The sequence below is a fragment of the Somniosus microcephalus genome, chromosome 17 (genome assembly GCF_052327205.1).
Source record: "Somniosus microcephalus isolate GS21.2 chromosome 17, FLI_Smic_1.0, whole genome shotgun sequence".
NCBI lineage: Eukaryota > Metazoa > Chordata > Chondrichthyes > Squaliformes > Somniosidae > Somniosus > Somniosus microcephalus.
The window spans coordinates 11,299,822-11,326,431 of NC_141003.1; the positions used below are offsets into that span (position 1 = coordinate 11,299,822).

The 26,610-nt window shown below is 46.2% G+C and overlaps 1 protein-coding gene across 1 annotated transcript in view; it reads left to right on the forward strand.

Moving 5' to 3' along the window:
- Nucleotides 1-1,852: 1,852 nt before the first annotated feature.
- The window catches only part of LOC147105497 (dynein axonemal heavy chain 3-like), a 55,922-nt gene continuing 31,164 nt past the window's right edge, over nucleotides 1,853-26,610 (forward strand). Inside the window, exons 1-3 of the mRNA XM_086010913.1 lie at nucleotides 1,853-2,035; nucleotides 12,761-12,904; nucleotides 16,563-16,727. Of these exons, the coding sequence (XP_085867039.1) occupies nucleotides 1,919-2,035; nucleotides 12,761-12,904; nucleotides 16,563-16,727 (426 nt within the window). The 5' untranslated portion in view covers nucleotides 1,853-1,918. The remainder of the gene's footprint in view (nucleotides 2,036-12,760; nucleotides 12,905-16,562; nucleotides 16,728-26,610) is intronic.

The following is a 26,610-nucleotide window of genomic DNA, read 5'->3' on the forward strand; positions in this document are numbered from 1 at the left end:
TGAGCACTGTGTGCAGTAGTGTGATATCAGTGAGCAGTTTGTGCAGCAGTGTGATATCAGTGAGCAGTGTGTGCAGTAGTGTGGTATCAGTGAGCAGCGTGTGCAGTAATGTGATATCAGTGAGCACTGTGTGCAGTAGTGTGATATCAGTGAGCAGTGTGTGCAGTAATGTGATATCAGTGAGCAGTGTGTGCAGTAATGTGATATCAGTGAGCACTGTGTGCAGTAGTGTGATATCAGTGAGCAGTTTGTGCAGCAGTGTGATATCAGTGAGCAGTGTGTGCAGTAGTGCGATATCAGTGAGCAGTGTGTGCAATAGTGTGGTATCAGTGAGCAGTGTGTGCAGTAGTGTGATATCAGTGAGCACTGTGTGCAGTAGTGTGATATCAGTGAGCAGTTTGTGCAGCAGTGTGATATCAGTGAGCAGTGTGTGCAGTAGTGCGATATCAGTGAGCAGTGTGTGCAGTTATGTGATATCAGTGAGCAGCATGTGCAGCAGTGTGATATCAGTGAGCAGTGTGTGCAGTAGTGTGATATCAGTGAGCAGTGTGTGCAGTTATGTGATATCAGTGAGCAGCGTGTGCAGTAGCGTGATATCAGTGTGCAGCTTGTGCAGTTGTGTGATATAGAAACATAGAAACTAGGAGCAGGAGTAGGCCATTCGGCCCTTCGAGTCTGCTCTGCCATTCAACGAGATCATGGCTGATCATCCAAACCCTAGCACCCGGTCCCTACACCGACAGCCATCCCACCCAAGCCCTATCCCCGTAACCCTGTAACCCCACGTATTTAATCCTCCTAACACTAAGGGTCAATTTTTATCATGGTTAATCAACCTAACCCGCAAAACTTTGGACTTTGGGAGGAAACCGGAGCACCCGGAGAATACCCACGCAAACACGGGGAGAATGTGCAAACTCCACACAGAAAGTCACCCGAGGCCGGATTTGAACCCTGGCGCTGTGAGGCAACAGTGCTAACCACTATGCCACCGTGCTGCCTATTATTGAGCAGCGTGTGCAGTGGTGTGATATCAGTGTGCAGCATGTGCAGTAGTGTGATATCAGTGAGCAGTGTCTGCAGTAGTGTGATATCCATGAGCAGCCTGTGCAGTAGTGTGATATCAGTGAGCAGCGTGGGTAGTAGTGTGATATCAGTGAGCAGCTTATGCAGTAGTGTGATATCAGTGAGCAGTGTGTGCAGTAGTGTGACATCAGTGAGCAGTGTGTGCAGTAGTGTGACATCAGTGAGCAGTGTATGCAATAGTGTGATATCCGTGAGCAGCGTGTGCATTAGTGTGATATCAGTGAGCAGTGTGTGCAGTAGTGTGATATCAGTGAGCAGCGTGTGCAGTAGTGTGATATCAGTGAGCAGTGTGTGCAGTAATGTGATATCCGTGAGCAGCGTGTGCATTAGTGTGATATCAGTGAGCAGTGTGTGCAGTAGTGTGATATCAGTGAGCTGTGTGTGCAGTAGTGTGATATCCTTGAGCAGCGTGTGCAGTCGTGTGATATCAGTGAGCAATGTGTGCAGTAGCGTGATATCAGTGAGCAGTGTGTGCAGTAGTGTGATGTCAGAGAGCAGTGTGTGCTGTAGTGTGATATCAGTGAGCAACGTGCAGTAGTGTGACATCAGTGAGCAGCGTGTGCAGTAGTGTGATATCAGTGAGCAACATGTGCAGTAGTGTGATATCAGTGAGCAGTGTGTGCAGTTATGTGATATTAGTGAGCAGCGTGTGCAGTAGTGTGACATCAGTGAGCAGTGTGTGCAGTAGTGTGATATCAGTGAGCAGTGTGTGCAGTAGTGTGATATCAGTGAGCAGTGTGTGCAGTAGTGTGATATCAGTGAGCAGTGTTTGCAGTAGTGTGATGTCTGTGACTGTTCTATATTCCACCAGGTGCTGTTCCGTCCGGTGGCCATGATGGTCCCAGATTATGCTCTTATTGCTGAAATTTCCCTCTACTCTATGGGATTCGTAAGTGCTCGAATCCTTGCTGCCAAAATCGTAGCAACGTACAGACTCTGCTCAGAACAGGTAAATTATACATTGCGCTGAAGTGAAATTTTGAAGCCTGCGGTTTTTGTATTGATAAACCTGCTCTTTCCTTTTATTACAACTTCCATGCAAACTCCTTTAGCTGGGAGGAGGGAGCCAGGCTGCAGCATTCTCTTTGCCTGGATGAGTAAGTTTGAAAGCCAGCATCGTAATTCGGGGATATCTGAATGTTTCTACTTGTGGAGCTCGAACCCATGATTGAGAGAAGATTTCAATGTTGATTTATTTCAGATTTGATGCTTTATTTAAAAGCCTTTGATGCAACATGTTGCCCTGTGTGACAAGGACAAGAAACCCAGCTCCTAGAAGGAATCAATTGGCCCGGGATTTTCTGGATTATCATAAATAGAAAGATTCACCAAAATTTACACCAATCTCCAGGCCAGTCGGGCTGACAAGATTTCCTTCCAATTTTGTTCCAAAATCAATCTCGACTGTGAACAATCAGGGCCCGGTGAAAGCTCACAACCCATGCCATATTCTTCTTCATCTCTGAAAATTAAAGTTTGAAGCCTTCAAAGCATCATTTACGCTTTGGGCACAGCATTTTTACAAAATAGAAATTGTGGAAGCTTTTGAATTTTTAATGTAGCTCTAATGCCATAAAAAACACATTCAAAGATCCAGGAAACACAGTGAGAGGAACAATCGGCAAAATAATCACTGCAAAACTCCATAAATAGTGACGTGCTCTCTGCTGCACCTCAGTGCCTGGCCTTGTATCTATTCCCGCAGAAACCTAGATTATGTGCAGGAAATTTCCTCTTTGCATGGGGGTGGAGCTATGCTAATGAGCAGCAGAGGGCTTTGGCAGAAATTTTGTGGAATCGGCACAAAAGATCGAGGAACCACTGACCACAGCCTAAGTCGCTTACGCCCGAATTTCCTTGCTCTTTTGCGGTGAAAATCAGCAATAGACTGAACTTACACCGTGGTTTCTGCACACGTCGCCAGGAAATTCCAGCCCAGTGGCAGGTGTGACACAGTAATGCTGGGCCCTGACGTCTTTTTTTCCGTTCCCTGATCTGTTGCAGGTTGGTTGAGATCCACTGAATCTCATCCCAGCTGTGAAAGGTAGCCATGGTACATAAGCGCATTCAAACCTTCATCCTCTGGCAATGGAGCCAGTGCCAGAATATGGGCTGGGCAAATACTTTATTTAGAGAGAGGCAGAGACAGCGAGATATATAGGCAGAGGCAGAGAGAGAGAGAGAGAGAAATAGAGAGTACAGAGAGAGAGGGAGGGAAAGACTTGCATTTATATAGCACCTTTCATGCACCTTTCATGACCACCAGACATTCCAAAGCACTTTAGTCAATTAAGTACATTTTGAAGTGCAGTCACTGTTGTAATGTAGGAAATACAGAAGCCAATTTGCGCACAGCAAGCTCCCACAAACAGCAATGTGAAAATGACCAGACAATCTGTTTTAGTGATGTCTTATTGAAGGATAAATATTGGCCCCAAGACACTGGGGAGAACTCCCTTGCTCTTCTTCAAAATAGTACCATGGGATCTTTTACATCCACCTGAGACAGGGTCTCAGTTTAACGTCTCATCTGAAAGACAACACCTCCGACAGTGCAGCACTCCCTCAGCACTGCACTGAAGATTTTTGTGCTCGAGTCCCTGGTGTGGGACTTGAACCCACAACCTTATGATTCAGAGGCGAGAATGCTACCCACTTTTTTTATTTTTTTATTATACTTTATTGAACATTAAGAACATTTACAACACCGTGATCATTACATTGTATGATACAAATCAATTCCACCGCCCTGCACAGCCATTCCGCCACCACATTTTAACATCAAAACCTGAAGTTTAATTTGTCACCTGCAACATATATTAATCGATTGTACTTTAAAAATTGGTTGTAAAATACTGTCCTTAAATTCCTTTCTGAATAAAACATCCACAGAGCCTTATAATGGTCTTTTAGCTTATATTTAAAATACTCTTTTAGATTGATTCTCCTCCCCTTAAAAAACAGAGCATTCCTTCTTTGCACAATCACGAATCTAGCCAAACTGAACATTAAATTAATTGCCGCTCCGCTAGACTCTGGCAGACTCTTCTGCAATCCCCATCTCAAAATTGAGTCCCACGGGATTCCCATTCTCGCTCTTCGGTCCCCACCCAGCAAAAAAGCTTCACACAACTGTCGAACATAGTACTTAAAGTCATTTAACTGCGGACATAACACCAGTAAATGGGACAGAGTCTCATCCTGTGTCCCACACATTGGGCAAGTTGCCGCCTCCACTCGTCCAATCTTGCACAAGACCGTCATGGTAAAAATCTGGTTATGAGCCAATTTGAAATCCAGTTCAGTCCATTCTGGGCATTTAAAATTCGCCCACACTCCCTTCCAAATCCTGTTGAAGTCCAGCTGTGGGTATATACTCTGCCAAAACTCCTGACCAGCAGGTGTCTTGAATCTCCATTCTCTGAATACCTCATAGAAATCTCGAGTATTACAGTTGTCAAATTAGACTAACTCTCCCCCTTTCTCCAGTACAAAGCTTGGAAAAGCAGGACGCATTTTACTTCCTTTGGAGATTTCCGCATTTATTTCTTCCATCCAATCCTGTGGCATTGCCCTCACAATCTTCTCATACATGATTCCTATTGCTTTTCCTTCTACCTCCTGATCCTCCTCCCACACCATGTCCCTCACTATCGCTTCCGGCAACCAACCTGGAATCACCTCGTATAATACATCTTTCACCGATATAATCCCAGGTTTTATAAAAGCTTGATTAAATAAAACCTCTCCTTCGATGTTGACCCACCTGTTCAAAAATAAGGGCTGTTCTAAAAATTCCTCAGCCCCTTGGGCATAAACTGCACACTTTTTAAAAATTGAGCCCAAGTCTCTACAACCCCCTTATAAAACCTAGGGAGAAGCTTAATCGATTTCAAAAACATATTATTGTATTCCATATACAATATCCCCTGCCCTCCTATCCCACTTTGTTTTAAAAAATGCTCAAAACAACTCTTCCAAAAACTTGAATTTGACTTCTGAAGAAATCTCTTCACCCATTTGATTCTAAAGGATTTTTTCTTCAAATCAATATCTGGGAAGTTGAGTCCTCCCTGATTTCTCCGTCCAATGATGGTATTGTAAGCCACCAAGGCTGGTTTCCCTTCCCATAAAAACCTCACACAAGCCTCTCGGATGGACTTTTCTGCCCACTCAGGAATATCCTCCACCGTCAATAAGTACCATAGCTTAGATAGCAGGAGAGCAGACACCACTGTCGCTCTTCCTTGCACTTTCAATCACCTTCTTTCCCATCTTCCCAAAATCTTTTTAATTTTCATAACCTTCGGTTCCCAATTTAATCGATCCACTTCTTCCCTGTCTTTCTTGCACCCCATATGCACCCCCAGAACTTCCAAAACCTCCACCACCTTAAAGGGACATTCCCCCAACCATTCCCCCCTACCTCTCCCTGCAACCAGGCATTGGGACTTACTATAATTCACTCTGGCACCTGAAGCTCTACAATATTCCTCCACTACCTCCATCGCTTTCCTCACTGACTCCCCATTTCTCAATGTTAAGGTTGTGTCATCTGCATATTGGTGTATCACCAACACCAGCCCGGAACTGGGTACCACAATCCCAACTACACCTTGTTTCTTTCGCATCATGTTCTGCTACCAATGTGTACAGCAGTAGGGGCAGGGGACAACCCTGTCTCACTGATCTCTGTATCGGAAAATACTTAGATAAAAAACCATTACATTTAACACAGCTAAATATGTTTGAATAAAAAATCCTTATCCACTGAATGAAATTTTCCTTGAAACCAAATGCTTTCAAAACCTTCAATAAAAACTCATGCGAGACCCTATCAAAGGCTTTCTCTTGATCTATCTTTAATACATAACCCTCCCTCCAACTCTCTTCCATGAGCTCTATCGCATCTCGGATTGACACCACAGAGTCTGCGATGTCCCGGCCTATGACTCCATAGGACTGAGAGGGCCAAACTATCTCCGGTAACACCTCCTTCAAACGATTTGCCATAACCCTCACCAAGATCTTATAATCCACATTTAATAGTGTGATGGGCCTCCAATTCTTCAGATCCCGTCTATCCCCTTTATTATTTTTATAAGCTAAGCTTATGATACCTCTCCTCATAGATGGGGCCAGGCTTCCCACAATTTTAATTTCCTTAAAAACTTCTAAGAGCAATGGACTTAAAATCGCAAAAAATTCCTTATAAAATTCTGCACTTAGTCCATCGGACCCTGGGCTTTTCCCCCCCTTCATTCCACTTATTGCTATTTTTATTTCCGCTAATCCTACTTCTTTATCACACATGCTTCTCTCATCCTCCTTTAAACCCTTTTCAATAAAAGCAGTAACCTTCTCCATCTCCAAATTGGAAGTGTCTTCTTTTGTATATAGCTCTTGATAAAAGCTGCTAGCCGCCTCCAAAATCTCCTCACTTTCATGAATGATCTTCTCCCCAACCTTCAACTCCTCAATTAACGATAATCTCTGTCGCAGCTTCTCTTGCTCTAGAAAATATCTAGTGCATCTTTCGCCCTCCAATGCATCTCTAGCCTTTGCACGGAGAATGGCCCCCTTGCATTTTTCAGCTTGCAATAATTCCCACTCTTCCTTTAGCACCCGGAACTTAATCTCAGCTCCCTTATCCCCTCCGTCAACTGCTTTACAGACATCCGTAAACCTTTTGTTTATATTCTCTTCTCGATGCCGGTTAGCTGCCGCCCTCTTTTTCCCCATAACGTACCGAAAAAACTTTTACCTCATTTGAAATTGTCCCACCAAACTCTTCTTTCTTTCAAGAACAAAAGTTCCTTCCGAGCATTCTTTATTATATTTATAATCCCTTCTTTATAAGCACTTTCCTTCAGGTATTGATTGTTTAAAATCCACACCCCTGAACCGATCTTAACTCTGCTGTTCCTAATTCTAAGAACCAAAGCCGAGTGATCACTAAAAAACTTTTTTATAATAAATCTCCATCACCTCCGAACTTAACCCTTCCCGCATTAACACAAAATCTATTCGACTCTGTTTTAAAACATCACCCACCCAACCTGCTCTGGAGAACTCCCTTTTTATGGGGTTCCGGTCCCTCCATAAGTCTCTCAAATTTAAATTTGCCATCATTTTTACAATCATCCCTCTGGAGTTATCATCTTTAAAGGTCATCTGGGCTGAAATGTCCATCCAAGATAAAAATACAGTAAAATCCCCCACTATACAAGGATTTTCCACCTCTGCCACTTCAGTGAATAACCCCCGAAAAAACTCGCGACGCTTGCAATGGTCGTTCGGTGCATAGATATTAAAAAGATCACGATTAAATCCCTCCAATTTTACCCTTAGCCGTAAAAATCTCCCGTCAGTGTCCTTGTCCAGCAAGGCAACATTCTCTTCTATGGACAGACTCACCAAAACAGCCACCCCTCTACGGTTATTGTTTGCACAACTTGCAAACACCTCTCCCTTCCAAACCTTCTGAACTCTTTCTAGAATATCCTCATCCCAAAAGGTTTCTTGCAGACACAACAGGTCCATGCCTTTAAAACCCTGCAACAACTGCTGCAATTTCTTCTCGCCCCTCAGTCCATTCACATTGATCGAGACCAATGTAATCATGGCTCCAAAGAAGGGAAGTATGCCCAATAATCTCCCCATCATTTAATCTCTGGCTCTTCCCTCCTCTCATGCTCCTTCTCAACTTTTCGGCCAGCTGTTGCTTTTTCCTGCAGCCTCCGGCTCTCTTTCCCCTCCTGTTTGACCCCTCCCTGCTATTTCAGCCTCTTCCTTGCCTTAACTTTGGGCCCAGGAGCTGCCCTTTCTCCCTCCTCTGCCCCTCACTAACCTTTCCCTTTCCACATGATGCCACCCCATCCCCGACTTCCATGTCTCTGTCCCCCTCTAATTCCTCACACTCAAGCTCTTCTGCAACCCCTTGTGCCTGCTCCCTGTCAGATACATAATCCTGCTCCCCGTCAGATACTTCATCTCCCATAGAGAGTCTTCCTGCTATCGCAGTTTCTCCTACTGTGCCGCCCCCTTCGACCATGTCTCTACCTCTGACCCTTGCACCTTGTTCCCTCACTCCATGGGACAATGGCGCACCTAAATTGTTCCCTTCTGACGTCTCTATCTCGCTGATCCCATTCTGCTGTCCCTTTAAGGCTCCTGCCTCTTGCTCCCTCTCCCCGTCCTGCCCCCTCCCGCTCACCAAAATATCCGACTCCCCGCCTTTCCCCAGAGCACTCACTTCCACCACGCACCCCGCTCCTGCCTCCTCTCCCCCCGCAGACACCAGACTCCCCAGGGGGAGCCGAACTGCACTAAGGCTCGAGTCTGCACTCGACCCTTGCTGCCCGCTGCTGTCTTTGTTCCCCTCCATAGCACTCGCCGTGTTTTCCGCCATCTCCATCTCGATCTCCGCTCCGCCAACCTCTGCCTCTTCCTGTGCTCCTTTTTCCTTCATTTTACCGGCTGTGTCCTCCGACTGCACCGCACCTCCGGCCGTTCCACACTCCTCTCCTGCTCCTTCTCCCATCTCCTCATCACTCATTTTGCTCCCTTCTGCCACACACTCACAGCGGGCGGGGCCTTTACGACACACCCCACAGCTCTCCGCCTTGCAGCTCCGCGCGATATGCCCCGACTCACCGCAATTGTAACAATACAAATCAGGACAGTTTCTCACGAGATGGTCATGTCCCAGACAATAGTAACACACCTTTACTTGGTTATCGTGCAGCACACGAAAGTACTGCACTCCTTCCAGTGTCTCGAACTTCATACTGTACGGCAAAGACCTCACCCCCTCTGGGACCCGCACCTTTACATACCGGGTTCCGTCTGCTACCCGTGTTTCCGGATAGTACCTCCTCTTTATTTCGGAACAGATTTTAATGTCCCACGACTCCAACTTTTTGCTCAGCACTTCGTCCTCGATGTACACAGGCAAGTTCAAAAATGAAACCATCACCTCCTCTGAATATAGCAGAGTCACCTCCAAAAATTTCTCCCCAACTTTCAGACTGAGCAGCAGTTTTTCCACCTCCTCACGGCCACTGACCGTCACCTCAAATCCCACATTTGGTTTTGGTCGGCAGGCAAAACAGCTTCCCTCACCACAGTCCTCAAGAACTGCCTGGATTATATCCCAGGCTCGAATCTTCTTATCTTCACATTGCACCACCACCGTATTTTCTTTACCAAACCTCCTGAGGTCCCGGCCCAAATCTTTGGGCCTTTTTCTTCCCCTTCCCACCACAGTTTCTTCCCTAATAAAATTCCTCTCGGGAATATTGTCCTCTGAGGTGCCCGGCACTCCGGACCCCTCAGCAGCCATCTGGCTGTTTTTTGTGGGCCAAAAAGGCCCTAAAACCTGAAAACAACACCCCAAAACCCTCCACCAACTTTTTACAAAACTTCCTCCAACACCCAGCTGCAATCAGGCAACCAGTCACACCTGGCTCACTCCTAGCCCCTCCCACCTAGAGAGTGCTGCCCACTGAGCTACGGCTGACACACAGAGAGCAGATAACAGGCTGTGAGATACAAACAGGAATGCATTGAGAGGCTTCGATCATAGAAACATAGAAGATAGGAGCAGGAGTAGGCCATTCGGCCCCTCGAGCCTGCTCCGCCATTCAATGCGATCATGGCTGATCATCCAAATTCAGTACCCTGTCCCTGCCTTCTCCCCATATCCCTTGATCCCTTTAGCCTTAAGAAATATATCTAACTCCTTCTTGAATATATTTAATGAATTAGCCTCAACTGCCTTCTGTGGTAGAGAATTCCACAGGTTCACCACTCTTTGGGTGAAGAAATTCCTCCTCATCTCTGTCCTAAATGGCTTACCCCTTATCCTTAGACTGTGACCCCTGGTTCTGGACTCCCTGGCCATTGAGAACATCCTTCCTGCATCTAGTCTGTCTAGTCCTGTTAGAATTTTATAAGTTTCAATGAGATCCCCTCTCATTCTTCTAAACTCCAGCGAGTATAAGCCTAATCGACCCAATCTCTCCTCATATGTCATTCCTGCCATCCTAGGTATCAGTCTGGTGAATCTTCGTTGCACTCCCTCCATGACAAGAACATCCTTCCTCATAAGGCGACCAAAACTGCACACAATACTCAACATGTGGTCTCACCAAGGCCCTGTACAACAGCAGCAAGACATCCTTGTTCCTGTACTTGAACCCTCTCGCTACGAAGGCCAACATACCATTTGCCTTCTTAACCGCCTGCTGCACCTACATGCTTACCTTCAGCGACTGGTGCACAAGGACACCCAGGTCTCGTTGCACTTCCCCTTCTCCCAACCTATTGCCCTTCAGATAATAATCTGCCTTCCTGTTTTTGCCACCAAAGTGGATAACCTCGCATTTCTCCACATTATACTGCATCTGCCATGCTTCTGCCCAATCACCCAACCTGTCCAAATCATACTGCAGTTTCTTGGCATCCTCCTCACAGCACACATGCCCACCCAGCTTTGTGTTGTCTGCAAACTTGGAGATATTACATCTAGTTCCCTCATCTAGATCATTAATATATATTGTTAATAGCTGGGGCCATAAGACCGATCCCTGCGGTACCCCACTAGCCACTGCCCGCCACTCGGAAAAAGACCCATTTATTCCAACTCTTTGCTTCCTGTCTGCCAACCAGTTCTCTATCCAAGTCAGTACCTTGCCCCCAATCCCATGTGCCTTAACTTTACATGCTAATCTCTTATGCGGGACCTTATCGAAAGCCTTCTGAAAGTCCAAATGCACCACATCTACTGGTTCTCCCTTATCTATTTTACCAGTTACATCCTCAAAAAATTCCAGTAGATTAGTCAAGCATGATTTACCTTTTGTAAATCCATGTTGACTGTGTCCGATCCTGTCACTGTTTTCCAAGTACTCTGCTATTACATCTTTTATAATGGACTCTAGCATTTTCCCCACTACCGATGTCAGGCTTACCGGTCTATAATTCCCCGTTTTCTCTCTACCACCTTTTTTGAATAGTGGGGTAACATTAGCTACCCTCCAATCAATGGGAACTGTTCCAGAGTCTATAGAATTTTGGAAGATGACCAACAATGCATCTACTATTTCTAAGGCCTCTTCCTTAAGTACCCTAGGACAGAGATTATCAGGCCCTGGGGATTTATCGGCCTTCAATCCCGTCAATTTCCCTAACACCATTTCCCTACAAATACTGATTTCTTTCAGTTCCTCCCTCTCATTAGACCCTATGTTCCCCGACATCTCTGGGAGGTTATTTGTGTCCTCCTTTGTGAAGACAGAACCAAATTATGTATTTAATTGGTCTGCCATTTCTTTGTTCCCCATTATAAATTCCCCTGATTCTGACCGCAAGGGACCTACGCTTGACTTCACCAATCTTTTTCTCTTCACATATCTATAGAAGCTTTTACAGTCAGTTTTTATGTTCCCTGCAAGCTTACTCTCATACTCTATTTTCCCCCTCTTAATTAATCCCTTTGTCCTCTGTTGAATCCTAAACTGCTCCCAAGCCTCAGGTTTGCAGTCATAAACTGCAAGAGTGGAATTTGAGTATTTGGACACTGCCAGCTGAAGCTGCTCTGGGTGGAAGCTATGGGTGAAAGCTGTAAGTGGGTACGTTGTTTGTATTACATTAAAACAACAACAATTTGTATTTATATAGCATCTTTAACGTAGTAAAACATCCCAAGGCGCTTCACAGGACCGTTATCAAACAAAGTTTGACACCGAGCCACATATGGAGATATTAGGGTAGATGAGAGGTAGGTTTTAAGGAGCATCTTAAAGGAGGAGAGAGAGGTAGAGAGGCAGAGTGGTTGTGGGAGAGAATTCCAGAGCTTAGGGCCCAGGCAGCTGAAAGCACGGCCGCCAATGGTGGAGCGATTATAATCAGGCATGCTCAAGAGGGCAAAATTAGCGGAGCGCAGATATCTCGGAGTGTTGTGGGGCTGGAGGAGATTACAGAGATTAGAAGGGACGAGGGCCATGGAGAATTTGAAAACAAGGATGAGAATTTTGAAATCAAGGCGTTGCTTAACCGGGAGGTCAGCGAGCACAGAGGTGATTGGTGAATGGGACTTGGTGCGAGTTAGGACACGGGCAGCCGAGTTTTGAATGACCTCAAGTTTACAGAGGGTAGAATGTGGGAGGCCAGCCAGGAGTGCGTTGGAATAGTGAAGTCTGGAGGTAACAAAGGCATGGATGAGGATTTCAGCAGCGGATGAGCTGAGGCAAAGCTGGGCAATGTTCCAGAGGTAGAAGTAGGCGGTCTTAGTGATGGTGCGGATATGTGGTTGGAAGCTCATTTCAGGGTCAGATATGACACCAAGGTTGCTAACAGTGTGGTTCAGCCTCAGACAGATTCTAAGGAGAGGGATGGAGTTGGTGGCTAGGGAACGGAATTTGTGGTGGGGACCAAAGACTAGAAAAAAGTTATAAATGGAAAAACACTTTGGAACAGAAGACTCTGAATGTACTGACTCAAACTCTAGGATTACTGGACCACATCATTCCATCTCCAGTCACTTCGCTTCCATTATTCAGCAAAATAATATAGAACAAAGTTTCAGAAAATCGCCAGTACCATTTCTGTGGAAGATGAGATCTAATTTTATCTGTGGCCAAGTTTACTAATTGAATATTGTAACATTCAGCTTTCCTCTCAGCACCACTACGATTATGGGATGCGAGCAGTCAAATCTGTCTTAACTGCAGCTGGAAACCTGAAAGTCAAGTACCCTGAGGAGAAGGAAGAGGTCCTCACCCTTCGCTCCATCACTGACGTCAACCTACCCAAGGTACACTGACTGCTCACTTCATCACCATGTTTGTTTCTGTCAAATAACTGCCCCAGGTAGAGACAGTAATAATAAATAATGAATAATAAATAATCACGTTGAAAATGTATCACGCACACAGTGAGCTTTCTTTTGCTGACACACCCAGTGTTTTAATCAGCGTATAGATAACTATTTTGCTTCAGTATTTACCAAGGAGATAGAACAGGTGGACACGACATTGGATGATGAGATGAGCAATGAGATAAGTGCATTTAAAATAAAAAGAGGGGATATATTAAATAAATTAATCAAACTCAAAGAGGATAAAGCCCCTGGTCCGGATGGATTGCATCCACGCATTTTAAAATAATCTAGGGAAGAGATAGCAAAGGCATTACTACACATATTTAATAATTTGTTAGAAAAAGGTGTAGTGCCAGAGGACTGGCGGATAGCTAATGTAATGCCTATATTTAAGAAGAGGGTGGAACATGTCCAGGGAATTATAGACCAGTCGGCTTAACATCGGTGGTAAGAAAAATAATGGAATCCCTACTAAAGGAGAAAATAGAAGAACATCTAGAAACCAAAACATAGTAATGATGAATAGTCAGCATAGATTTCAAAAGGGAAAGTCTTGACCAAACTCATTGAATTTTTTGAAGAGGTAACAGAGAGAGTAGACAATGTTAATGCGGTAGATGTAATTTATCTAGATTTTCAAAAGGCCTTCGATAAGGTACCCCATAATAGACTGATGAACAAGGTCAGAGAATGCGGAGTCAGGGGACAAGTAGCAGAATGGATTGCTGGCTCGCTTCAAGACAGAAAGCAGAGAGTGGGAGTAAAGGGTAGCTATTCACAGTGGCAGAAGGTGGGTAGTGGTGTTCCACAAGGATCAGTGCTGGGACCACTGCTGTTTACAATTTATATAAATGATTTAGACTTTGGAATCTAAAACACATGGCCTAGAAGGGGAGGGGCCTGCTGCAGCGCGATCGGAGATCGCGAGTGCCGGCAAAAGAGCCCGGCACTGAGGAGAAGTGCCGGGCTCTTGGGACACAGCCGGCACAACGCGGGGGGGGGGCTCAAGCGGCCGGGGACGGCAGTGCGGAGAGGTGCTGGCAGGTGGCCAGCAACAAAAATGGCCACCCCGCACCTCTCCTTTAATTAGCGCCTCTATCGCCACAGGTAGGCCCCCCTGAACCGGTCGCAAATTGCGACTGGCGTTACAGCGGGGGGCGCTACCAAATATCGCGATCAGGGCGGTAGCGGGGCGCTGCACACACCGATGACGTATTCGGTGGCGGCGCAGCGCTACAGGCTAACGCCGCCATTAGTGCCCCGCTAAATTTCGCGGGAGGCGTGGCCAGTGGCGCTAAACCCACTAAGTGCCCTCTTTGGGCGCTAACTGGCGGCGCAGCCCACCGAATTTCTAGGCCACTGTTTCTAAATTTGTGGATGACACCAAATTGGGGGGGATAGTCAATACTGAGGAGGACTGCAACAAATTACAGGAGGACATTAATAAACCTGCAGAATGGGCATCTAATTAGCAAATGAAGTTCAACACAGATAAATTTGAACTATTATATTTTGGTAGGAAGAATAGGGAGGTCACTTATCACTTGGAGGGTGCGAGTCTAGGTGGGGTAGAGGAACAAAGGGATCTCGGAGTACAAATACACAAATCACTAAAAGTTGCGACACAGGTTAGCAAGGCCATAAAAAAAGCAAAGGAAGCACTTGAGTTCATTTCTAGAGGGATAGAATTGAAAAGTAGGGAAGTTATGCTAAACCTGTATCGAACCTTGGTTCGACCACACTTGGAGTATTGAGTACAGTTCTGGTCGCCATATTATAAAAAGGATATAGAGACACTGCAGAGGGTGCAGAGAAGATTTACAAGGATGATACCAGAAATGCGAGGGTGTACATATCAGGAAAGGATGAACAGGCTGGGTCTCTTTTCTCTTGAAAAAAGGCTGAGGGGTGACCTAATAGAGGTCTTTAAAATTATGAAATGTTTTGATAGAGTGGATACTGAGAGAATGTTTCCACTTGTGGGGAAGAGCATAACTAGAGGCCATCAATATAAGATAGTCACCAATACGGAATTCAGAAGAAACTTCTTTACCCAGAGAGTGGTGAGAATGTGGAACTCGCTACCACAGGTGTTGTGTATGTAATATGTGTGCTACTTTGAACCTATTAATTGTTCAATACAATACACATACTTAACAACAGGGAGTGGTTGAAGCGAATAGTATCGATGCATTTAAGGGGAGGCTGGACAAGCATATGAGGGAGAAGGGAATAGAGGGTTATGCTGATAGATTTAGATGAGGAAAGACAGGAGGAGGCTCGAGTGGAGCATAAATACCGGCATGGACTTGTTGGGCCGAATGGTCTGTTTCTGTGCTGTATATCCTGTGCAATCCCATGTAAAGTGCTGTCTGCCAGATATCTAAATCTACAAGGCACAAGTCAGGAGTGTGATGGAATACTCTCCACTTGCCTGGATGAGTGCAGCTCCAACAACACTCAAGAAGTTCGACACCATCCAGGACAAAGCAGCCCGTTTGATTGGCACACCATCCACCACCTTAAACATTCACTCCCTCCACCACTGGCGTACTATGGCTGCAGTGTGTACCATCTACAAGATGCACTGCAGCAACTCGCCAAGGCTTCTTCAGCAGCACCTCCCAAACCCGTGACCTCTTCCACCTAGAAGGACAAGGGCAGCAGGCGGATGGGAACACCACCACCTGCAAGTTCCCCTCCAAGTCACACACCATCCTGACTTGGAAATATATCGGCCGTTCCTTCATCGTCGCTGGGTCAAAATCCTGGAACTCCCTCCCTAACAGCACTGTGGGAGCACCTTCACCACACAGACTGCAGCGGTTCAAGAAGGCGGCTCACCACCACCTTCTCCAGGGCAATTAGGGGATGGGCAATAAATGCTGGCCTTGCCAGCGATGCCCACATCCCAGGAACAAATTTTTAAAATGTGCAAAGCTCTTTCCTCATTCTATCTAAAACAAATTGATTGCTCGCTGCCTGATTGTATTTCTCAGAAATAAAGAACTTGCTGTTCTATCGCGCCTTTCATGACCTCAGGACGTCCCAAAGCACTTTACAGCCAATGAAGTACTTTTGAAGTGCAGTCACTGTTGTAGCGTAGGAAACACAGCAGCCAATTTCTGCACAGCAAGCTCCCGCACACAGCAATGAGATAAATGACCAGATAATCTGTTTTTTAGTGATGCAGGTTGAGGGATAAATATTGGCCGGGTCACCAGGGAGAATGCCCCTGCTCTTCTTTCAATAGTGCCATAGGACCTGAGAGAGCAGACGGGGCCTCGGTTTAACATCTCATCCGAAAGACGGCACCTCCGACAGTGCAGCACTCCCTCAGCGCTGTGCTGAGGTCTGTTGCCCCGATCATACCTGCTGAGTTACTGCAGATGACAAGAAAGTATGACGTTACTAGTAATAAAAAAATTCTAATACTGAACAAACAGAGTTCAAACCCTGCCAGCACCAGACCTCCTGCAAATGTAACTTCTGATTAATTGTGGCGGGAGATTTCACAAAGGTTCATTGATTACTTCACCATTCCAGCTCCTAACCATGCTAATTTCTCATTTATTTTTATTTCCAATTTCAGTTCCTGTCTCATGACATCCCACTTTTTGGCAGTATAATTTCTGATCTCTTCCCTGGGGTTGTCTTGCCGACTCCTCACCATGGTAACTTGGAGATCTCTATCAGAGAAATCATTCGCGGACTTAATCTGCAGCCATCACCCTGGTTCATTGAAAAAATCATTCAGGTAATGAGTGTGATGCTGTCTAATGTTGTTTTATGTGTCGTCTCAATATTAGGAGTGAATAAGCCCCGAGAAGGCCCGAGGCTGGGGAAGGCCCCAGTCATAGTCAGGCTGGTGGGGGAAATGGGTCAGATTCCAGCTCTGCCAGGATTTGGCCCACACCTTTAAATTCCAGTCCGGGCGGGGGGGGGGGTGGGTGGGGAGGGGTGGACATCCCCTCAATCCCCCACCATGTGAAGGGGCTGTGTCGGATGGGGAGCGTTCCAAGGATTTCGCAGGAAATTTGGCCATTTTACACAGGACTTGTGTCAGTTGAGACCCAGGGAGTCGCTTTTGAGTCCTTCTGAAGGCCCCAAACCTTTACTGGAGTAATGTCATTGCACCCGAAGGGGATCCATCGCCTTCTCTCATCAGAGCGGCGTCAGTGGGAGCTGAAGAGTTTTGAAAGGGAGGCTTTTCTTCGGCCCACCTGAGCCCCTGGAGGCCTCTGCTCCCCACCTTAGCAGGCCGATCGGTTAGCTCGTGCCGGGGCAGCCCAGGGACTCGGCCCGGCTACCCAAATGACCCCAGCCTGAAATTTTGGACGGGGGTCTCCGGCTTCACGATTGAGCGGGAAAGGGGTTCTGCTCCGACACATTTAACACCGGTGGAATGGTGCAGCAGGAATTTCCAGGCCTCTATTACTAAAGCATAGTCTGCATTCAAGTCAGATTGATCATGGTTTTACAAATTCTACTGACAAAGCCTTGTACATGTGGGGCTCGAATTTCATCAGGCCGTTGAGGCAGGATTGGAAGCGTGTGGGGGGTTAAAATCGTGAAATCGGGGGGCACGAACCCATCCCGCCCCCAACCCGCCTCCATGCCCATTTCCCAGGAGGCGGGAACCCGACCTGTGCTGGGACCCGCCTCCCCGAGGTGGGAAGGGGATTAGTGCCAATTAACTGCCTGTTAACAGGTAGTTAACAGGCAGTTTTTAGCCTAATCACTATTTTTATCCCTGAAGTGTGGGATTCCCGACGGCTCCAAACCACGCCAAGTTAGCGAGGCGGACCGTCGGGCTGAAGGACTTGGAGGGTTCGAGATGTCTGGTGTTCAGGTGAGTGATGGGTGCATGAGTGCAGAGGTAAGTGAGTTTGGTGTGTGTAAAGTGTTTAAATAAGTTTTACTTACCTTTTCTTACAAATGCAGCCTTCCTTCCTTCAGGTCTCGAGAGTCCCTCATCTCACCGGCACAGAAAGCAGAATGGCCGCGATCTGTCAAAATCTGCAGCATTCAGCTTTCTGTTCTGGAGAGATCTCTAAATCAGCCTGAGAGGAAGGAATTAACTTAGTGTACAGATTGTCAGTGTTTGACAGCTTCAAACAGCTGGGCAGGCTCAACAAGATCAATCAAGTGAAAATCGCGTGGGTTGGCCACAACTCGATGGAGGCGGGACTACAACCCCAAAAGTTGTAGTCCCGCCTCCTACACGCCTCCATTGATAAAATCCAGCCCGTAGTTACTGTATTTATAAGGGAACAGGAAGAGCTGTTTGAACTATAAGCCGCATGACATTATTGGGGTTAATCCTATACTCACATGATGTTGGTCAGGGCTCTCGCCAGGACTGAACCGATGCTGGTAAAGTAATCATGAACATGGGAGAGAAATTGGGCTCTACAACGCCTGTTTTTTAGGTGCTACGCTGCCTCCTAACAGTCAAAAATGGTGTCTGAGATGCGTACGCACACTTCCGATGGGAAACGCGCCAGACGCCATCTTGGTAAAGGGGTTTGCACGCGTGCACCTAACGACCGCCAGCAGCATGCAGAGTAGGTAGATTATGATGTCAGTGTGTAACGCTGATTTGACGCTAGTGTGAGGCTATTTTCGAATGCCACACTCCAGCCTATGCGCTGCCTTAACCTTGCACTTAAACACGACATTAAATGGCATGAAGGAGCCCTCACCAGCGCTTTTCTCTCAATCATGGCTGAACTTCTACCTCAACTCCACTTTCCCAGCTGATCCCCATATCCCTTGATTCCCTTAGTGCCTGAAAAATCTATCGATCTCTGTCTTGAATATACTCATCAACTGAGCATCCACAGCCCTCTGGGGTAGAGAATTCCAAAGATTCACCACCCTCTGAGTGAAGAAATTTCTCCTCATCTCAGTCCGAAATGGCAGACCCCTTATCCTCTGACTATGCCCCCTAGTTCCAAACTCTCCAGCCAGGGAAAACATCCTCTCAGCATCTACCCTATCAATCCCCCTCAAAATCTTATATGTTTCAATGAGATCACCTCTCATTCTTCTAAAGTCCAGCGAGTATCGGCCCAGTCTACTCAATCTCTCCTCATAGGACAGCCCTCTCATCCCAGGAATCAATCTAGTGAACCTTTGTTGCACCACCTCCAAGGCAAGTATATCCTTCCTTAGGTTTACGCACTGATCCTTGCGGCACTTCACCAGTTACACCCTGCCATCTGAAAATGACCCGTTTATTCCTACTCTCTGTTTTCTGTCCATTAACCAATCCTCTACCTATGGCTGATACATTACCCCAAATCCCATGAGCCCTAATATTGTGTAACACCCTCTTGTGTGGCACCTCATCTGAAAATATACTAAAATCCAAATATACTACATCCACTGGTTCCCCCTTATCTACCTTGCTAGTTACGCCTGCAAAAAACTCTAATAAATTTGTCAAACATGATTTCCCTTTCATAAAACCATGTCTACTCTGCCTAATATTATGATTTTCCAAGTGCCTTCTTACCATGTCCTTAATAATAGATTCTAGCATTTTCCCTACTACTGATGCCAGGCTAACTGGCCTAAAGTTCCCTGTTTTCTCTTTCCTTCTTTTCTTGAATAGTGAGGTTGCATTTGCTACTTTCCAATCCACAGGGACCGTTCTAGAATCTGGGAATTCTGGAAGATCAAAACCAATGCATCTGTAGCCACCTTTTTTAAAACCCTTGGATGCAGGCCATCAGGTCCAGTGGATTTGTTGGCTTTTAGTCCCATTAATATCTCCAGTACTTTTTCTTTATTAATATTAATCACTAAGTTCCTCACTCTCTTTAGACCCTTGGTTCCCCACAATTTCTGTTATGTTCTTAGTGTCTTACTGTGAAGACAGACACAAAATATTTGTTTAACACCTCTGCCATTTCCTTATTCCCCATTATAATTTCTCCTGTCTCTCACTATAAGGGACCCACGTTTACTTTCGCTAAGAGAAAGAGGAAGAGGAGAATGAGGAGGAAGTGGAGGAGGAGAAGTGCAATAGGAAGTGGAGGAACAGGAAGAGGAAGAGAGGCTACAACATAGACAGCTCCTTTCTGCCCAGGCACTACCTGATGAAATAATTAATGAGCGATACCAGTAACCTCAACCACTCCTCCCCATTCACCAACAGCCCCACGCTCCTTACCTTTTATCAGGGACCATCATTCGACAGCACCTCCCAAACCTGCGACCTCTACCACCTAGAAGGACAAGTACAGCAGGTGCATGGGAGCACCACCACCTCCAAGTTCCCCTTCAAGTTACACACACCATCCTGACTTGGAAATATATCGCCGTTCCTTCATTATCGCTGGGTCAAAATCCTGGAACTCCCTCCCTAACAGCACTGTGGGAGCACCTTCACCACACGGACTGCAGCGGTTCAAGAAGGTGGCTCACTACCACCTTCTCAAGGGGCAATTAGTATTGGCAATTAATGCTGGCCTTGCCAGCGATGCCCACATCCCATGAACGAATAAAAAAAAAATCACATTGTCCTCTTTCCGACAACACAAAAATAAAAACCACCAGAAAATGCGCATTCCAATCCAAATATATAAATTCAATCATGACAGGATGCATACAAAAATAAACTAATCACCCTTGTGTATTCCCTTAGTGCCTCTTCCGTGTGCCTTTGCCTCTCTTTGTGCTCCTAAGCGGTGCTTCCCCAGTGGCTGCAGCATGTGCGGTGGAAGGCTGCTGACCTCCCATTGAGGAGACCGCTGATGGCCTTGGAGGGCGACCTCGAGCAGCCCTGGGCCTAGAAGGCCCAGCTGCAGACTGCACCATTGAGGCCTGTCTGTGGCAGCCTGGGCTGGCTGGATGACAGGCAACATCAAGGGCACTGGTGGAGTGGCAGTGGTGGAGGGACAAATGCTGCCACCCTCAGAGAGGACAGCAGGTTCACGCTCCACGGAGCCACTGCCACTCCCCCGGGGCGGCGCCTCAGCAATCTTAGTAATCTGTTGGAGGACAGATTGCTGGACAGCTGTGAGACTCTGCAAGCCCCTTTGAACATTGATGTCCAGACCTATGATGGCAGCAGTCTGAGCTTCAACTATAGCACTCAGACCTTTAATGGAAGCTATTTGTACTTCAATGGAAGCTGGCCATCAGATGCTGCTTCATGGTGGGTTCCACAGGTGGGCTGATGAAGGTGACCACCCATTCCATGTTGGAAAGGATGGGCTCCAAGATCTGCACAAAGCCCTGTGCCAAGTTGGTGGTGGACTCCTCCACGATCCTTGACATTGAACACAGGCTTCCCAGTGCACCATCATTTGGTTATGTACACCCAGCAGCCTTCTTCTGTAGCCTGGCCCATCGAAGTAGTGTGCAACCTCACCCTCTGGCGAGCCGGCACCTGCGCTATCCTTTCCTCCCCGCTTTGGCTCCTGCGCACTCGTGCCCAATGCCTCACCACGTGCAAATCCCTCCTCTATCCTGGCCTCTAAAATCCGCGCAGTTTCAGTATCTGAGCTGGTAGCTGCGACTGTAAGATCGAGTGACGTTGTCTGCTCACCTTCCTTTCTCACTCGCAATGTCTACGTCCAGAGCCAGAGGGAGACCTGGGGGCTTTGCTGCACCAGTTCTTGTTAACACACAGCAGATGTTATACAGATGTGGGCGCTGCCACTGGAATGATCATGCTGTATTCAGTATGTTTGATTCATTCATTGACCCTGCCTCCTATTTCTAATCTGTGAGTCTTCCATGTTGTCTTTTTCAAAAATGAAAGTTGGATTTTAGCCCTGAAGTGGTGTTTAGGGGCTGAGTAACCAATCTGAGAAACAACTTCACAGCAAACTGGAGTTGCAGTTATATATTGGAATCAAGGAACACAGCTCATGACTGTGAACTTGAAAAGCCCGACTGAGAGCAAGAAACGTGTAGAAAGAAGGCAGGTGAGTGGAAAACCTAGAGAGACTGCGGCTAAGGATTGTTTTGGGAAGCAGAGGGAAGGCCAATGCTTACTAATAGATTGGCTGGCCCAGAGAGGGAAAACAGTTCATCAACTTCATAAATTAACTGGCCTGCTGTTGTTTCAATTGAGCGTTCAGTATTTCAGCCTTTATCTCCAATATCCTGGTCGCTCTTTCTCTCTACATCACAGTGCAGTGGTACAGGGGATATGTTCACAGTGAATCAGTGTCCATCACAACAGGACTAGGCCATTCGGCCCATCACTCATTCTCCACCATTTTCTGCGCTCTGTTAGCTCTTTATCTTTAATTCCTACCCCCATTTCTCTATATCCTTTAGTACACCTATTCCCCAAATTTGTTAGAACAGAGGAGATTATGGGGTAATTTGATAGAAATGTTTCCAGTGATTGAAGGGTTTCAAACAAGGGAACGTAAATATCAGATTAATCGTAAGATATTTACAACAGAGAACAGCAGAAGCCATTTTACACAGAGGTTGGGCGGATGTGGAATGCACGACCAGATTTAGTGATTGAAGCAGAGACCACGGGGTGTGAAGTTCACTAATTATCTCGGTACAGTGTTAATATCTGTGGGCTCTCAGTGTCTGTATCTCACTAATGACCCAGGTACAGTGTTAATATCTGTGGGCTCTCCGTGCCTGTATCTCACTAATTATCCCGGTACAGTGTTAATATCTGCGGGCTCTCAGTGCCTGTATCTCACTAATTATCCCGGTACAGTGTTAATATCTGCGGGCTCTCAGTGCCTGTATCTCACTAATTATCCCAGTACAGTGTTAATATCTGTGGGCTCTCGGTGCCTGTATCTCACTAATTATCCCGGTACAGTGTTAATATCTGCGGGCTCTCCGTGCCTGTATCTCACTAATTATCCCGGTACACTGTCAATATCTGCGGGCTCTCAGTGCCTTTATCTCACTAATTATCCCGGTACAGTGTTAATCTCTGCGGGCTCTCCGTGCCTGTATCTCACTAATTATCCCGGTACAGTGTTAATATCTGCGGCCTCTCCGTGCCTGCATCTCACTAATTATCCCGGTAGAGTGTTAATATCTGCGGGCTCTCCGTGCCTGTATCTCACTAATTATCCCGGTACAGTGTTAATATCTGCGGACTCTCCGTGCCTGTATCTCACTAATTATCCCGGTACAATGTTAATATCTGCAGACTCTCCGTGCCTGTATCTCACTAATTATCCTGGAACAGTGTTAATATCTGTGGGCTCTTCATGCCTGTATCTGACTAACTATCCCGTTACAGTGTTAATATCTGTGGGCTCTCAGTGCCTGTATCTCACTAATTATCCCGGTACAGTGTTAATATCTGCGGCCTCTCCGTGCCTGCATCTCACTAATTATCCCGGTACAGTGTTAATATCTGCGGGCTCTCCGTGCCTGTATCTCACTAATTATCCCGGTACAGTGTTAATATCTGCGGACTCTCCGTGCCTGTATCTCACTAATTATCCCGGTACAATGTTAATATCGGCAGACTCTCCGTGCCTGTATCTCACTAATTATCCCGGAACAGTGTTAATATCTGTGGGCTCTTCATGCCTGTATCTGACTAACTATCCCGTTACAGTGTTAATACCTGTGGGCTCTCAGTGCCTGTATCTCACTAATTATCCCGGTACAGTGTTAATATCTGTGGGCTCTCAGTGCCTGTATCTCACTAATTATCCCGGTACAGTGTTAATATCTGTGGGCTCTCTGTGCCTGTATCTCACTAATTATCCCGGTACAGTGTTAATATCTGTGGGCTCTCAGTGCCTGTATCTCACTAATTATCCCGGTACAGTGTTAATATCTGTGGGCTCTCTGTGCCTGTATCTCACTAATTATCCCGGTACAGTGTTAATATCTGTGGGCTCTCAGTGCCTGTATCTCACTAATTATCCCGGTACAGTGTTAATATCTGTGGGCTCTCTGTGCCTGTATCTCACTAATTATCCAGGTACAGTGTTAATATCTGTGGGCTCTCTATGCCTGTATCTCACTAATTAACCCGGTACAGTGTTAATATCTGTGGGCTCTCTGTGCCTGTATCTCACTAATTATCCCGGTACAGTGTTAATATCTGCGGGCTCTCCGTGCCTGTATCTCACTAATTATCCCGGTACAGTGTTAATATCTGTGGGCTCTCAGTGTCTGTATCTCACTAATGACCCAGGTACAGTGTTAATATCTGTGGGCTCTCAGTGCCATTATCTCACTAATTATCCCGGTACAGTGTTAATATCTGCGGCCTCTCCGTGCCTGTATCTCACTAATTATCCCGGTACAGTGTTAATACCTGCGGGCTCTCCGTGCCTGTAACTCACTAATTATCCTGGTACAGTGTTAATATCTGCGGGCTCTCGGTGCCTGTATCTCACTAATTCTCCCGGAACAGTGTTAATATCTGCGGGCTCTCGGCGCCTGTATCTCACTAATTATCCCGGTACAGTGTTAATATCTGCAGACTCACCGTGCCTGTATCTCACTAATTATCCCGGAACAGTGTTAATATCTGTGGGCTCTTCATGCCTGTATCTGACTAACTATCCCGTTACAGTGTTAATATCTGTGGGCTCGCAGTGCCTGTATCTCACTAATTATCCCGGTACAGTATTAATATCTGTGGGCTCTCTGTGCCTGTATCTCACTAATTATCCCGGTACAGTGTTAATATCTGTGGTCTCTCTGTGCCTGTATCTGACTAATTATCCCGGTACAGTGTTAATATCTGCGGGCTCTCTGTGCCTGTATCTCACTAATTATCCCGGTACAGTGTTAATATCTGTGGGCTCTCCGTGCCTGTATCTCACTAATTATCCCGGTGCAGTGTTAATATCTGCGGCCTCTCGGTGCCTGTATCTCACTAATTATCCTGGTACAGTGTTAATATCTGCGGGCTCTCGGTGCCTGTATCTCACTAATTATCCCAGAACAGTGTTAATATCTGTGGACTCTCAATGCATGTATCTCACTAATTCTCCCGGAACAGTGTTAATATCTGCGGGCTCTCGGTGCCTGTATCTCACTAATTATCCCAGAACAGTGTTAATATCTGCGGACTCTCAGTGCCTGTATCTCACTAATTATCCAGGTACAGTGTTAATATCTGCGGACTCTCAGTGCCTGTATCTCACTAATTATCCCGGAACAGTGTCAATATCTGCGGGCTCTCGGTGCCTGTATCTCACTAATTATCCCGGAACAGTGTTAATGTCTGCGGGCTCTCCGTGCCTGTATCTCACTAATTATCCCGGTACAATGTTAATATCTGCAGACTCTCCATGCCTGTATCTCACTAATTATCCCGGTGCAGTGTTAATATCTGCGGCCTCTCGGTGCCTGTATCTCACTAATTATCCTGGTACAGTGTTAATATCTGCGGGCTCTCGGTGCCTGTATCTCACTAATTATCCCAGAACAGTGTTAATATCTGTGGACTCTCAGTGCATGTATCTCACTAATTCTCCCGGAACAGTGTTAATATCTGCGGGCTCTCGGTGCCTGTATCTCACTAATTATCCCAGAACAGTGTTAAAATCTGCGGACTCTCAGTGCCTGTATCTCACTAATTATCCAGGTACAGTGTTAATATCTGCGGACTCTCAGTGCCTGTATCTCACTAATTATCCCGGAAGAGTGTCAATATCTGCGGGCTCTCCGTGCCTGTATCTCACTAATTATCCCGGTACAATGTTAATATCTGCAGACTCTCCATGCCTGTATCTCACTAATTATCCCGGAACAGTGTTAATATCTGTGGGCTTTTCATGCCTGTATCTGACTAACTATCCCGTTACAGTGTTAATATCTGTGGGCTCTCAGTGGCTGTATCTCACTAATTATCCCGGTACAGTGTTAATATCTGTGGGCTCTCAGTGCCTGTATCTCACTAATTATCCAGGTACAGTGCTAATATCTGTGGGCTCTCAGTGCCTGTATCTCACTAATTATCCCGGTACAGTGTTAATATCTGTGGGCTCTCTGTGCCGGTATCTCACTAATTATCCCGGTACAGCGTTAATATCTGTGGGCTCTCTGTGCCTGTATCTCACTAATTATCCCGGTACAGTGTTAATATCTGCGGGCTCTCCGTGCCTGTATCTCACTAATTATCCCGGTACAGTGTTAATATCTGCGGGCTCTCCGTGCCTGTATCTCACTAATTATCCCGGTACAGTGTTAATATCTGTGGGCTCTCCGTGCCTGTATCTCACTAATTATCCCGGTGCAGTGTTAATATCTGCAGGCTCTCAGTGCCTGTATCTCACTAATTATCCCGGTACAGTGTCAATATCTGCGGGCTCTCGGTGCCTGTTTCTCACTAATTATCCCGGAACAGTGTTAATATCTGCGGGCTCTCCGTGCCTGTATCTCACTAATTATCCCGGTACAGTGTTAATATCTGCGGGCTCTCCATGCCTGTATTTCACTAAATATCCAGGTACAGTGTTAATATCTGCGGGCTCTCGGTGCCTGTATCTCACTAATTATCCCAGAACAGTGTTAATATCTGCGGACTCTCAGTGCCTGTATCTCACTAATTATCCAGGTACAGTGTTAATATCTGCGGACTCTCAGTGCCTGTATCTCACTAATTATCCCGGTACAGTGTCAATATCTGCGGGCTCTCGGTGCCTGTATCTCACTAATTATCC